This window comes from Gopherus evgoodei, chromosome 3 (assembly GCF_007399415.2).
Source record: "Gopherus evgoodei ecotype Sinaloan lineage chromosome 3, rGopEvg1_v1.p, whole genome shotgun sequence".
Classification (NCBI taxonomy): Eukaryota; Metazoa; Chordata; order Testudines; family Testudinidae; genus Gopherus; species Gopherus evgoodei.
Window position 1 is genome coordinate 29968290 of NC_044324.1, and position 16122 is coordinate 29984411.

Below are 16122 nucleotides of genomic sequence, written 5' to 3' on the forward strand. Positions count from 1 at the left end.
TTTAAACCAGAAATGACTAAAATACATCTTTGACTGGATCTATGAATAAATCTATGACTGGGTTTGGACAGTACTTGCTTTTTAGGCAAAACAATGAATAATGCAATCTGAAGCTGGTATTGCGTCATACAGGATATGAATTGCATCCTGTTATTCCTAGAAGTCATGGATGATGCAATCATAATGAAGCTTACATCACTCTGCTGAACAAATTGCCCTATATCAGCTCTAGAAATCATACAGTGTTGTGCTCTCTTATTTGTCAGTGATTGATTTTGCAAAGGGACACATTTCTGTTTAGCCAAAGTCAGCAGAGATGCCTCGTACTTGTGTGAACAGTGCAGATAACTTCTGCTATGTTTGTGGTAAAGTGACTTTTGCATCACAAAAGCGCAGTATAACCACCACTATGGTTAAGAAAGCCTATCACCTTTATTTTGGCTGCAAAATTGGAGATCAGGACAAGAGGTGGGCCCCACACATATGCTGCAACACTTGTGCAACAAATCTTGGCCAGTGGTTGAACAGGAAAAGGAAATCTATGCCTTCTGCAGTGCCAGTGATTTGGAGAGAGCCAACAGATCATACTAGCAATTGTTACTTCTGCATGGTGCCTCCAGTTGGGAAAGGTGTGTCAAAGAAGAAAAAGTGGACTGTGCATTATCCAAACATTCCATCAGCCATACGCCCAGTATTCCACGGAGAAGGACTGCCAGTTCCTGATGCACCAGAATTATTCTCACTTGAGTCAGATGAGGAAGAGGATGAAACTTCTGGTCCTGAACCATCAATGTCACAGGACCCACATTTTCTCCCATCCTCCTCCTCTGAACCACACCTCATAACACAAGGCAAACTGCATGACCTTTTCAGGGATTTGGAACTACCCAAGAGTAAGGCAGAACTGTTGGGCTCCAGACTACAGCAGTGGAATCTCCTGGCAGGCTATCAGGGCAAATGGAGTCCATCAATGCTTGTAGACTATTGCTGGACAGTGACAAGAGATGCTCCATTTAATGAATACAAGAGACAAGCCAAGAAGCGCTGAGGAGACACTAAATAGGACTAAACTATGTACATAATAGTTTTTTGCCTTTTGTTTCATAATAAATTTTATTTATATAACCCTTTTGCTGATTTTTAAAGTGTTACATAAATAGGACAGGTGAAATATTATCATGTAAAGCAACCATAAACACATGAAAAGACCTAGGTTTACAATTTATGATTAAAACTCTACTATCTACACAATATACATAGACATAAAATGTAAAAACGTAAATATCTTAGAAACAGTAGCCAATCAGTTGTTTTAATTGTCATATTTGAATTCAGCACATCAAAATACATAATAAATATCACATTTTATCTCTGAAGCAGACGACTTCTCAAAAATTGTAGACCAGTTATATGAGTCAACAGTGTGATATTGTTGCAAAAAAAGCAAACGTGATTCTGGGATGCATTAACAGGTGTGTTGTAAACAAGACACGAGAAGTCATTCTTCCGCTCTACTCTGCGCTGGTTAGGCCTCAACTGGAGGATTGTGTCCAGTTCTGGGCACCGCATTTCAAGAAAGATGTGGAGAAATTGGAGAGGGTCCAGAGAAGAGCAACAAGAATGATTAAAGGTCTTGAGAACATGACCTATTCAGGAAGGCTGAAAGAATTGGGTTTATTTAGTTTGGAAAAGAGAAGACTGAGAGGGGACATGATAGCAGTTTTCAGGTATCTAAAAGGGTGTCATCAGGAGGAGGGAGAAAACTTATTCACCTTAGCCTCTAATGATAGAACAAGAAGCAATGGGCTTAAACTGCAGCAAGGGAGATATAGGTTGTACATTAGGAAAAAGTTCCTAACTGTCAGGGTAGTTAAACACTGGAATAGATTGCCTAGGAAGGTTATGGAATCTCCATCGCTGGAGATATTTAAGAGTAGGTTAGATAAATGTCTATCAGGGATGGTCTAGACAGTATTCGGTCCTGCCATGAGGGCAGGGGACTGGACTCGATGACCTCTCGAGGTCCCTTCCAGTCCTAGAGTCTATGAATAAGTTTGAAGTACGGACAGTATAAAGCCAATATTCCTAACTTAAACTAAAAAATGACACATGCACACAGCGTAATCATAACCAGCAACCCATAGCCTGGTCTTAGACCCTTCATATGACCCCTTTACATAAGATTTAGTGCCACTACAGGACCTTGGTTGCAACCATGTTCTATATGGTCCCAGATTATATTAATACCGTCACAGGGTAGTAAAACAATTCCACACTCAGTGCAGCAGTTGGTTGGTGTGCAGTAAATAAGTCGTGGGGCCACAGGTTGCTGAAAAGAAATATTGAGCCTCATCCTATTTGCACTTAATGAGGCAGGGTGGAAAATATAGCATATGACAATACTGAGGCACAAGATTGCAGGGATAGCCTTAATTACATCTTAACTTCTTCTCTTCTGAGTGCTTGATTTTGCAACCTGGGATTGAAATCTCTGTAAAAAGCGATTATTTGTTTGTTTTCTCTTGTGTCCTTTCAAAGCCTGCTGTTGTTTCAATTGAAAGGCCACAATGCCAGGCGTCCATTTTCCTGTAGTATGAAGAAATGCTTTTTAAAAATGGAAAACACAGTTCAAATGTGCATACTGTAAAATACTATAAAATGAAGAGCAGCACTCAGAAAGCTGTCGGGCAGTGGGTTAAGGATACACTATGTCTTCTGCTCAGTGAAATCCTTGTGAACAAAAAGCACAAGAGCATGAGTTTGGGACAAGGGCTTTGTCGTGGTGTGTGCCTGTCCTAATGAGGCCCTGCAGGCACTCCCTGCTTCAGGGCCCCTTAACAACACACAGCCCAAAGGGGGATGAAAGACAAAATTCCCCTGACTGGGGTACTACTTTATTAAATCCAAATAACCTTGAAATAAGGTCTCTCCCCATGGGATCGGGCTGCCCAGCCCTCCTCCTTCTTGGGGCTTGTAGTTTCAGTTCTGGGCTCTCTGGCCAGAATTCTCTCCCTTTTGGGCTCAGGGTTGCACAGCGCCCCTCCTGGTGGCCTGTGGTCTCTGGAAGTTCCTCTGTTTTGGAGAGGTGGTTTCTCTGAGAACACTTCCCTGAAACTGAGCCCTGAAGGCTTTTTATCAGGCCCAAATGGACCTTATTCAATTAACTGCCTACACAGGCTCTTTAAATTAGCTTGTCACAGTAGCGGGGAATGGGGGGGGGTGGTACTTTACTTCACATACATCTTGATGACTTCACTGGGATTCCTCATGTGTATCAGTTGTAGGGTTGGAGCCAAAGTTTCAGTCTCCACCTTGAACTTCCGGGCAGTTTTCTTACTTTTCCAGCTATTTCAGCATGTTTTTATTCCTCATACATTTATTTATGTGTTTCTAGCAACAAAATCCTTCCTCCTAAAGTGCATGCTGTCTTTTCAAAATGAATGTTGTAAATAGGACCTCTGTCATGGAAATACGTTTAAGCCAATTATGCCAGTTTACACCATCTGAGAATCTGCGAAAGGATACTACTCGCATGAGTAAAGTTAAGCACGTGTATAAGTGTTTGCAGAATCGGGGCCTAGAAGAATCATAGGTAATAAGAGAAAATCATTTGAACCACATATTACAGATTAATAGTATTGATTTTTATTTATTTGCTAGAATAAAAAAAGATATTTTAGATATTAGACTATTCCAGCAGAGGGCACTTAAGCACTGTCTCAGATTATTTTGCATGGTGTAGTAACATGCAGACTTTCAGGTAGCAAATTAATAAGCTTGGGATAGAGTATTTAGTACATTCTGTGTGCTGTATTGCACATTATGGTTGGTTGTTGTGGGAAGCCCACAGGATTTTCAATGGTTTAATTAGTAATAGTGTACAAGGGTGCACATTTGCTTTAAATTCAATAGTGTAATTAAACACAAACTGAGATTTATGAAAAATGTGTACATTTGGTTTTCATTGGAAGATTAACATTGTCTGGGGTGAAGAGAAAAAAGTAATATTTAAGTTTTTTTTGTCTCATCCTAATGCTCAGTTTTGAATTTGAGTATAATATTTGGGTGGGGAGTAGTTCTATGAATTAGCAAGTTAATTTATTAAACTAATATGAAAGAGCAACTACTTATTACAGTTAATTCTACATTTGACATATTGTGCACATCACTGAAGAGCAATATCTGTTTTTTTGGAGAAGAAACAAGGAAACTTCTGTCCCTACTCTGGCTATGTCTACACTGCAGAGCCTATGTCACAGTCCCCAGTGTAGATGCAACATATGCCAACAGAAGGAGGAGTTCTGCTGGTAAAGTATAACCCTTCTACCAGCGGCCTTAGGCAGCAACAAGGGACGGACCCTTATTTTAGGGGATTCTCTGCAGTTTCTTAATTTTTAGCTCGAACATCCACCAAGTGATCACTATCTATAACCATTCTGAGTACCTTTTGCTAGGCAAATCTGTACCCACTTGCAAGCACAGATGTTTAAACAAATAAACTTCATTGCGGGGCAGGGTATGTGGGAGGGGAGGGTGTGGAGGGAAAAAGGGAAAGGCCAGGTTGACTGGGACAAATATTTACAATTTTACACCTTCCATCACCGTTTACCCCAGGGTTCATAAGTCACAGTCACAAACAATTGGACCCTGAATGACTGATGCAGTTTGTTCTGCCTTCCAGCCTCTCACTTTCGGTTCATGGTTCCCCAGCTTCCACCCTTACAGTCTGTGATTCCAAGAGTTCAGGAAAATCAGAATCCCTGTTTTGTAGGCAGCTCTGGGGCTCCACCACCCCTCTCGCTTTATTGATTTCAGCACCTAGGACAGGCAGATCTCAGCCGAGTCGCTGAGCTGACAGATTGTTGCTACAAATTCCTCTGCTCTCGCTTTAGTGCACTCTGTTGCTCTCACTCTGCTGCTAGAAGCTGTGACCTGTGGGTTGTCCCTGCTTGCAGGTATATGGGTTCTTGGGGAGCAATTACCACACAGGTGGGGTGCCAATTAATTTCTTTATTAAAGGAAAAAGGAAGTGGTGGGAATTTGACAATGAAATACGATGGGATGGGGTGTATAGGGTGTTTACAATAGACAATGATGGGGGGGTTCTCATTGAACAGTGTAGGGAGTTCTAATAGTGGGGTACAGTAAGTGGGGTTCAGCACAATGGGATACAGTACAGTCAATAAGCGTATCAAAAAGAAATGCAAAATAAAATGGTAGCTTCTATATAAAATGGTCAACAATCTTAGACAGAATGTATTAAGTGGTCAGTGGCCTTATACACAATGTAACACAATGGTATCAATGCAAATACAAAGTATATCAGAAAAGTGGAAGCAACCAATGGGGTGTTATAATTACAAGTAAAATGTGAATCACAGTGCAATAATACAATATGGGTGATAAGTGAAATTATGCAATGTAATGGTATAAAAGAAAATTAATGATTTAATTAGTGAGGCTAGGATAACAGATAATCTGCAAGAGTGTACCTAAAGGCTGGGTCAAGGAACAGGAGTGGGGAGGGGAGTGAATGATTAGTGGCAACTGATGAGAGGAGAGTGCGGCTGGAAACAGCGAGAGACTCTGAAGCCCTGCAGGGTAAGGAAAACGGAGCAGTGTGATGGTGATCTTCGGTAGGGGAGGGGCAGCGGAGAAGTGTAAGAAGGGCTAGAGAGAGGTTTAAGCAACAAGCGGACACCAAAAACAAAGGAAAAAAAAGCAGCAAAGAGTTTGGGAAGTTTCACAGGGGGAGAAGCAGCAAGGGCTTTGGGAAGTTCGGAGGGTGATGCAGACGCGGGGGGGGGAAGCAGCAAGGAGTTAGGAAGTTCGGAGAGAGTGCAGATGCGGGGGAAAAAGCAGCAAAGGGTTATAACGGAGACACGGAGAAGTATACAGAGGGGGAGATTGGAGCGGGGGAAAAACAGACACGGGAAAGTTCAGGGAGAGATCGGGACAGCGGGAAGACGAATTTAAGCAGCAAAAACCTTATCTATCTTAACCAATGACTAGGCAAAACAACAAATATCACAATTCTAAGCAAAACTATAACAAGCAACTCTACGGAGCAACAAAACAGTAAACTATAACAAGGCAGTTGAAACTTACAAGCTCTACAATCTTAACAAACTATGACTTATTAAACTAAAAAAACAAAACCTATGGTGCGCCTTATACTATGGGGAAGTTACAGAGGGCAGAGTGGTATGTGCCCAGGATCCAGCTCCCAAGGAGGCCAAGGGATGGTGGCTGCAGCGGTGGATACAGCTGAAAGCAGAGAGCACCGAGGCAAAGCCCACAGGAGCAAAGCTTAGCAGCGGCACAAACTTATTTTTTAGCAGCAAAGCGCCGCGGAGTTAAAGAGAGGTTTTAAGACACAGACCAAGGTTTAGCTTGAGTCTGTGTGCTAGGGAAACAGAGCCAGCAGCTAAAGTAATAAAATAAAAGTAGGGAAAGGTTCTTACCAGTCCCCAAGGCAGCAGCAAAGGCAGAAGCAGCAGCAACATCAGAAGAAGCAAGGAGGGCGCGGTACGGTCTTGATAATCAGGAGATCTCTCAGGCAGCAATTCGTTCTTCGTGGGGTTTTTTTTTAAAAACCGGGGGTACTCTCAAAAATAAAACGAGAGCAGAGAAAGGACCCCCCAAAACCCCTGGCTGATCAGACCAGGCAGCAATGCAGGAACCTTTCTGATGTTTGTTTCAAAAATGTCTGTTTTTAAAGGCAAACTTAGGCAGTTTCCCACCAGTAATCCTGATAGACTCCCTCTGTCACGGGGGAGGAGGCACAGGGAAAAACTGCAGATGAGCACAGAGACATGCCTGGGCAGAGTCCTGTGCAATAGGTGACTCAAAAGCACATGAGGCCTATGACTCATGCCCAGGATGTTAAAAACACAATAAGTCTTGCAGCTCTGGACATTGCCTGCCCTACACCGAGCCCAGGTTCAACGAGGTGATAACAGGACTAACCCTTTGAACAGGGCAGTGGTCTCATATAGCACGCAGCATAAATGGCCATCCCTTTGAGAAAGGCAATGGCTCTTGTTAAACAACTTAAGGGGCCCTCCCTTTGAGAAGGGTAGTGGCCCTGGTAAACAACTTAACAGCCAGGGAAGAGCGGCCACAGGAGGAGAACAAAAACAAAATGGAGTATGGGGATAGCTGTAACAGACATGGGTGAAACCAACTGCTGTATTTCTTTGCCTACTGGATGCTATGGCTGGGCCCAACTCCAACTTTGCTTTGTCTGCTTCTCAGATTACCAGAACTGCGGCTGGGCTCTGGCCTCTGCTTGCCACTGGTAGGAACCTTTGGTGAGCTCTGCTCATGTAAGGCAATGACAGTTCTTAACACAGCAATTTCAGATACAAGGGTTTCAGTGGTTTTAAGAATCCATCAGAGTCCCTACCACCTAACAAGGTGTTCCCAGCACAGCATGTCCAGCCTTTGTATTTCTATCCCCTGGGTCTGTCTGTCCCTGGCCTCTTACCCTACCCCGGCAAACATTAGTTTAATCAGGGTGATTCCTACCCAGTCATTGTCCAGGCTTTGTGCAGGTGGGGTCCCAACAGGGTAATCTCAAAAATTATGGGCCCCAGGTACAAAACTTGGGTCAAATTATACCCCTGTCTCCCCAAACTACCTGTTTATATGTAAATGAGATACTGTCTCAGTTGACACCCCTTGCTGTCCAGCAGATGAGGTATTGCCTCACTCAGTCATCTTCTTTTTCTGGCTGAAGTAAATGTAGAGCAACAACTATAGTTTTACATTAAGATAGTTAAGCCAGATAATGGTGTCTGCAGTAGCAGAATGTATTGCTGTGATGCCTCCTTCGTATTTGTGGGCAATGAGTTGTGGTATATTCCATGGTCTGTTCTGTGTGACCACAGTTGCATGCTGGAGAGTCTTTAATTTTCCATTTGTGCAGCAAGTATCCATATCTGCCATGGTTTGTGTGGATATGGTTTAGGGTTACCCAAGAGTTTCCTGGGAGACCGAAGCCAGGGATCTTCTGCACCGGGTCTTTCACAAGGTGTTTATTTGTGACTTCTTGGGAACTTCATTCGGCTTTCCAGGTGTCATCAGAGTTGAAGTTGCATTGTTGAAGGTTAAATGCATGGGTCCAAAAGGGCTTACGTGATCTCAAGAGGTAGTGAGGGATATTGTTAAGGTCCCAGTGGATGAGAAGACGTTAGTTTTCCATGATCCACTGGAATTCTCAAAGAGTTGTGGCATTGCGGTGAATGATTGGGGGAGCAATGTGCGACAGCACTGGCAGCAATGGTGTTGGGTTGACTTGAGGGTTCCAGTGATGCACTACATTGCAGTGTTCAGTTGGACATTAACAAGTTGAGTATGGCTACTTTTGGTCCATAATGGTTCACAGTACTCAGCTACAGAGTACAAAGGGCCATCGCTGATGTCCATGACACTGATGCTCCTTAGTATGACCTTGCAGTTTCTTGACCAGGTTGACTCTTGGTCTTCGTCACTCAGTGAGCTCCCCTTGCTCTCCAGCAGGTGGCATCAGAGAGCTCAGTCAATTACCTCCCTTCTCTCATAGGCTTCAGGCCATAGAGTTTACAATAGGAACACCACCTCCCCAAGCAGCTGATAGGCACCCTTCTCTGTTGGCATAGCTGCATCTACTCTGGGTTTTTTGTTGGCATAGCAGATATCAGCTACAGGGTGTGGTTTTCTACATACCCTCTGACTGACATAACTATCCCAGTATAAATTTTAAGTGTAGACCAGGCCCCTCTCTCACACTCACATGATTTTGGAAGGGATTCTGGTATGAAACCGTCTCCTGTATGCTTGTGGCACTTACAGGGTGACCAGACATCAAGTGTGAAAAATCGGGACGGGGTGCGGGTAATAGGAGCCTATATAAGAAAAAGACCCCGAGATTGGGACATCTGATCACCCTAGGCACTTAGCTAAGGATTAATGTGTAGTGATTCCAGAATACCAGTGTGGTCATTCCTTCTTCTTTTCACTTCTCTGCTGATGCTGTTTATTGCCCTTATATAAATCGATAGTATGCCCACATCTTGAATACTGCGTACAGATGTGGTCGCCTCATCTCAAAAAAAGATATACTGGCACTAGAAAAGGTTCAGAGAAGGTCAACTAAAATGATTAGAGGTTTGGAGAGGGTCCCATATGAGGAGAGATTGAAGATGCTAGGACTTTTCAGCTTGGAAAAGAGGAGACTAAGGGGGGATATGATAGAGATATATAAAGTCATGAGTGATGTGGAGAAAATGGATAAGGAAAAGTTATTTACTTATTCCCGTAATACAAGAACTAGGGGTCACCAAATGAAATTAATAGGCAGCAGGTTTAAAACAAATAAAAGGAAGTTCTTCTTCACACAGCCCAGAGTCAACTTGTGGAACTCCTTGCCTGAGGAGGTTGTGAAGGCTGGGACTATAACAGCGTTTAAAAGAGAACTGGATAAATTCGTGGAGGTTAAGTCCATTAATGGCTACTAGCCATGATGGGTAAGTAATGGTGTCCTTACCCTCTCTCTGCAAGAGGGTGGAGATGGATGGCAGGAGAGAGATGACTTATGTTATGTTCTTATGTTTATCGAAAGGAGTATCCATCTATTCTTCGTACCTCTACTACCTGGGTGTTCATGTGCATTTAGATCCCTCTACAGACCTGCCCCTGCAGTGCTCACAGGAAGTGAGTCTAAAATCCTAGTCAATCACTTCTCCGGGCTTCCTGGTGTATTCTGTCAACTCTTCTTGTCTTGTTTAGATTACATGTTCTTTGAGTAGGACTAGTAGGGTTTAATTATTCAGCATGAAGCACATTTTGAGCACTATTTAAATAATAATATAAAACTTTTTAAACTTACCATCCTGCTGGATGATTATTCCAAGTTTCAGCATAATATTAACCTGAGGTTGTTATTACATAAGTGTCCTTGGTAAATCTCAGTTTTGGTTCCTTTCTGCTCCTGTGCTTCGGTTCTGCGGACTTTCTTTTATCCTGGTGCCAGTTACAAATGTTTCATTCTCCTTCATGTACCCTGAGGCATGGAGCCTGATTCTCCTCTTATTTATTCCAATGAAAATTGAGAGTCAGTCCTTTGAAGTCATTGGAGTTACATGGGTGTAGAACTAATAATAAATTGCAGGAGAATGAGGTGCAAAGGGGTTGGACAGCAGAGGAGGAGCTGGTGAATAATTGCTAGATAAGTACAGCATTACTTTTTTTAGTTACTTCAAACTCTCTTAATTGCATCTATTCACATAGATTCATAGATTTTTTTTTTAAGGCCAAATGGGGCCATTATAATCGTCTACTCTGACCTCCTACATAACCATTCACCCATTCATTCCTGCATCAAGCCCATAATTTCTCTTTGAATTAGAGCATATCTTTTAGAAAGACATCTTGTCTTGAATTAAACACTTCAAGTGATGAAAAATCCATCAGATCACTAGATAAGTTGTTCCAGTCATTAATTACCACCACTGTAAAAATATATGCCTTATTTCTAGTCCGACTTCCAAGCATTGGCTCTTGTGATGCCTTTTCTGCTAAATTAAAGAGCCCTCTACCATCTGAGATCTTCTCCCTGTGTAGGTACTTAAGAGACTCATAGATTCTAAGGCCAAAATGGACCATGGTGATCATCTAGTCTGACCTCCACATAGCACAGGCCATAGAACTTCCCTCAAATAATTCCTAGAGCAGATTTTTTAGAAAAACATCCTGTCTTGATTTAAAAATTGTCAGTGATGGAGAATCCACCATGACCTTTGGTAAATTGTTCCAATGGTCAGTTACTCCCATTGTTAAAAAAATTACATCTTATTTCCAGCCAGAATTTGTCTGGCTTCAACTTCCAGTCATTGGATCATGTTTAAACCTTTCTTTGCTAGATTGAGGAGCCCATTATTAAATATTTGTTCCTCATGTAGATACTTACAGACTGTAATCAAGGGACTCCTTAATCTTCTGTTTTGTTATGCTAAATAGATTGAGCTCTTTGAGTCTGTCACTATAAGACATGTTTTCTAATCCTTTTATTGTTCTTGTGGCTCTTCTTTGAACTCTCACTAATTTATAAACATCCTTCTTGAATTGTGAGCACCAGAACTGGGCACAGTGTTCCAGCAGCAGTGGTCACATCAGTGCCAAATATAGAGGTAAAGTAACCTGTCTGCTCCAACTTGGTGATTCCTACTTATGTATTCCAGGATTGCATTAGACATTTCGTCCATAGCGTCGTACTGGGAGCTCATGTTCAGTTGATGACCCCCAAATCTTTTTTCAGAGTCATTGCTTCCCAATAGAGGTAATGACAAGTTCTGAGGTTCTGTGCTGGTTATCAGGTACATTAGCAAATGCGGCAGACATTCAGGCACCAACAGCGTAGAGCAGCTACCTACTAAATCTGCCTTAAAGACGGGCGGCTCTAGGAATTCTGCCACCCGAAGCACAGCTTGCCTGCGGAGGGTCTGCTGGTCCCGCGGCTTCGGCGGACCCTCCTGTGGAAGATCCGCCAAAGTCGCGGGACCAGCGGACCCTCCACAGGCAACATCAAGGGCAGCCTGCCTGCCGCCCTCGCAGCGTCGGCAGAGCGCCCCCCGCGGCTTGCCGCCCCAAGCACGCGCTTGGCGTGCTGGGGCCTGGAGCCGCCCCTGCTTAAAGAGAAGCAGCAAACCGGGAATAAAATCCTGCAGCTTTTTCCATTAGAATGCTAGCCTAGAGAGGTTCCTACTTCCTGACCTTTCTCAGGGCAGGCAGCAAAGAGTCAGTTTTTAGCTGAATGTTAGGGGCCAGTGCTTTCAAAGAAGAATATCTCGAGTTCTGATCCTCGATGTGTGCAACTAGCTGATGCCCATGCTGTCTGACTAAATACTGTGCTGGATTTTTATTTCATTACAGTAGGGGATCACAGTAATGCTGTGTGGTAAACTACAAAGATGACAAGCTGACGCCAGGCCAGATGGAAAGCTTTTTGGTACTGCATATTTTACACTGAGGCATCCAGGGGAAATGTTTCATGGAGCAGAACTCCCTGCATGTTTGTGGTCTGTTCATAAACTAATCCAACATGCATATTTCATTACAGGTCTCTAAGAAGTACAGTGAGATTGACGAGTTTCACCAAAAGCTGATTGCCCACTACCCACAGGCATCTCTTCCACCATTACCCAGGAAAGCTCTGTTTGTCGGGGAATCTGATATCCGAGAACGAAGAGTGGTATTCAATGACATCATGAGGCTCATCGCCAAAGATTTGGAACTAGCAACAAGTCCTGAATTACTGGAATTCTTAGGTAACTAAAATAATTATATTGCGCTCGCACAATACACACATACACACACACACAAACCTGTTAAAACGATATTAAGTCAAGCACTCAAAAGTTAGGAAATACTAGAATTAAGGTCTGCTGTGCAACCTTAATTCAGCCCTCCTTGTGCATATGCATTATGGTACAATCTTTAATGACATGATCACATGCTATTTTTTCCTTGCCTCATTGCACAGGATGGGCCTGCTCTGGAGATGAATGAGGGCTGTGTATCGAAGGAAGCTATTGTCTATAGATCTTGCTTTATTTGTTGCTGATGTTGGAAGATGTGTAGTGGAAGAAGCAGGGGACTGCAGGAAAAGAAAGGATGGTCTCATGATTCAGGCAGTTGAATGCTGCCCTGGAGAATTGGATTTAGCTTTTGCCCCTGCCACAGGGTTCCTGTGTGATCTGGGCAAGCCACTTAAAGCAGTCTTTTCACAAGTGGTCACTGATTGTGTGCTTCTCATTTTCTGGATGCCTGACCTGAGATACTGGGGTCTGATTTGCAGAAATGCAGAGCACTCACAGCTGCAACTGAAGTCAATGGGAGCTGTGCCATGAACATATAAAGTGCTGTATAATGCTCTGAAAAACCAAGTCCTAGGCATCTCAGCTTGGGCATCCAATATTAGTGAATGCTTTTGACTCTGATCTCTCTGTGTCTCAGTGCCCCATCTGTAAACGGAGGATAATACACCCACTTTCCTCGCAGAGGTGTTGTGAAAATCAATTAATTAATGTTTTTGAAGCACATGGATTCTACAGCGATAAATGCCATAGGAAAGCCCATGAGGAAATTAATAATTCTATCTTCGTGGTAGGATTTGAACAGTGTGCAATAAATAAGGTCTGGGAACACACACTGAACAATGAGGAGAAAAAACGATATTGAATAGCTGCTCACTAAATGAATGAAGCAAAGGGTCTTGTGGAAAAAATAGGATGTGACCAAATAATTAAAGCCTGTATCATAATGCATACTCATAAGGGGTTGCACAGGTAATCTTAATTCTGGCATTTGACATTGCAACCTTAATAATCTTATAACACAGTATTTTTGTGTGTAATTTTCTAGGTTTTTTTAAAAGCAAACTGTGGCATCAGATTGACACCCACTTGGATTATCAGAAGAGTTGGAACCTTTACATACACTGCACAGACATCTGCCGCTTGAGCTAATAGAGTAACTGATAGCAGTAGTAGGCCCTTATCCTCTGTGTGGACCAGCACTAGAGGGGTATGCAATATTTTGCCAGAGGCATTCACAGATATTTTCTGGCAGCAGAGGAATGATGAGATTGGGAAGCTTGCGCTGTGTATGTCAGCGTCTCTGCGTATCCGTGTGTTCTCATTGGTACATCTTGAAGTAAATTAATTACCATATTAGATATAACAAATTCCCGCAGAGTTTTAAAGCTGCATCTGAGTAGCCTATTGTAAAAATGCAATAAATAAAATAATTAATAAATAAAATCCACCATTATACTGTTTCTCCCACGTGTTCCCAGAGATGTCTTGTGTACCCCCAGGGGTATGTGTACGACAGTTTGGGAACCTCTGTTCTAGTGGGCACAGTCTCTTCTACCCATTTTAGATTTTTATTTATGTGTGCAAATTGAAGAATTGCACCACATACTTATCTCAACTTCATTTTTCATGTAGTCCAGGATTGTACTTTTAGTTTTCACTCTCTGATGGGGTTTGACCTGAGAGCAGCCCAGATATGTTAAGTCAGTATCAAATATTTCAGATCTAGAGGTGCATAATGGCATGTTAGTGGATATAGAGAACTAACTCTGCAATCCAGATGGCTGGATATAGTTGACAATAGCTGATTGTAAAGGTAGGAACACATTCTCCAAGCCTAACTATTGGGAACAAGTGGAAGAAATTGACAAAAAAAAGTATGGCTGTGAGTTTAAATTGGCGTGCTCAATTCTTCATGCGTTATTATTTTTTGCAGGGACAAAATCTACTAGTGTCATTGATTTGAAAGGTAAAAATGTTCCTGAGGAGGAGGAGGAGGATGAAGAAAATGAAGAGTTAGATTTCTTCAAAGAGGAGAGGACATCCGACATAATCCCTCCGTTTGGGTTAGTAAAAGATCAAGATGCCAAAAAAGAGGAGGAAGAGGAGGAAGATGTAGATCCTCTTGGCATAATCAGGTATGACTGTTTGCTCTGTTTATGCCATTTTACGTAGAGTATATGGGCCAGGATTCACTTACACTATTGAAGTGGGAGTTGCAACAGTATAAACCCAGTGTGGAAGCATTTTATTATGGTGCCCACATGTAGGCTTTCCCGTTCTTCTTCCTGACTCCGAAGAGCTCATATGCGCCTGAGCATAAGCAACAGTATCTGGAGACTCTGAATAATTAAATCAAGACCTACTTAGGTAAACAAACCTAGATACCTACTTATCTTGTAATTCTAAGGCAATTATTTTCTTCATTTAAATCTGAAATCCCTCACTAATTCCCAAAACCACTTCTAAATTGCAACAGAAACCCTGCGGCTAAATTGGCTTACCTCTTTCGCCACGGATTGTCAGCAGTGCCCAACTTGAGATAATTTAAAGGATCTTGATATTTAGAAAATGCTAAGCACCCTCCTCTGAAAATCAGGCTCTTTTAAGGTGCGTCAAGTCAGACACCCAAAATCACCAGTTACTTCTGAAAATCTCGACTTAGGACTTTAATACGCCTCTGAACTGGTTCCTCCCTAGGGTGACGACATGGTATAGACCTTTCCTTTTACTTCTCCCACTTAAATCTGAAAGTGATTTAACCTAAGGTCATTCCCAAGCCTGGGTCTCCCACTCTGCAGTCAGGCCAAGCAGAAATGTTTAATTCTGGAAGCATGTTTTAGAGCTCATTGCCACTATTAGAACAAGTTATAATTACTAATTTTCAGGCATTGTTCTTTTTACTTAGTGTATTTCATTCCTTGCTTGTCATTAGAATATTTTAACTGTTACTCATTTAGTAATTGAACAGATTCTTTGGCAAGTATCCAAATTATTTCTTGTTTTTTCTTAAAGATGGATTTTTTAAAAATGGTTAAATTACTGTTTACAGTGAGACTCTAGGTACAGCAATACTTCCCACAAAATGATCCTCAGCTGGTGAACTTACAAAAGAAATTGTCCTTTTTAGGATAGGAAAATGATCTTCTGAGTTAGAAAATGTATTGTTGGATTTCCCACTTATACCAAAGATAAGCTGCAAAGAATTCACAGTGCCAAAACAAACAAAAAGTTTGCTTTTCTGTTCTGCGGTGGTTTGACATGCATCTAAGTGTCCGAGTCTTTGGATCTCTTCAGTGTATTGAGAGATGACCAGATCTGGCACTTAATCCCCATTTAGCTTCCTGTTCAACACTTCCTAACAAAGTAACATTCTTGCTGAAATCAGTGGAGTTTTGTCGAAGTAAGAGCAAATAAGGCACTTAAAAATATGTACTCCGCTACAGTGGGAATCTCTGTATTGTCGATGATTTTTTTTTTAAATCAAATGCTTTGAACAGTTAACTCAAGTTTAACAGGTGGCTGTTCTGGCAGCTAATCTTGTTCTTTTTCATTTAAAATGTTGTGCACAAAGCACCAATATTAAGGGTGTTACAAAAGCCAGAAATTTAAAGTTGAAATGATCCACCTGAATCTGATCTTATGCTGCTGCTGCACTGGTGTAACTCCTCCAGCTTCAGAGGAAGTAACTCCCATTTGACACCAAGGAAATGGAGATCAGAACCAGGCCTCATGTCTTGACCAGCTCCTTTTCTGCCTGCACTAC

At 42.1% G+C, this 16122-nt stretch overlaps 1 protein-coding gene across 1 annotated transcript in view; it reads left to right on the forward strand.

The window, feature by feature from the left end:
- The window catches only part of HS1BP3 (HCLS1 binding protein 3), an 85665-nt gene that overhangs the window by 21273 nt on the left and 48270 nt on the right, over positions 1–16122 (forward strand). The window contains exons 3-4 of the mRNA XM_030555347.1: positions 12101–12308; positions 14293–14494. Of these exons, the coding sequence (XP_030411207.1) occupies positions 12101–12308; positions 14293–14494 (410 nt within the window). The remainder of the gene's footprint in view (positions 1–12100; positions 12309–14292; positions 14495–16122) is intronic.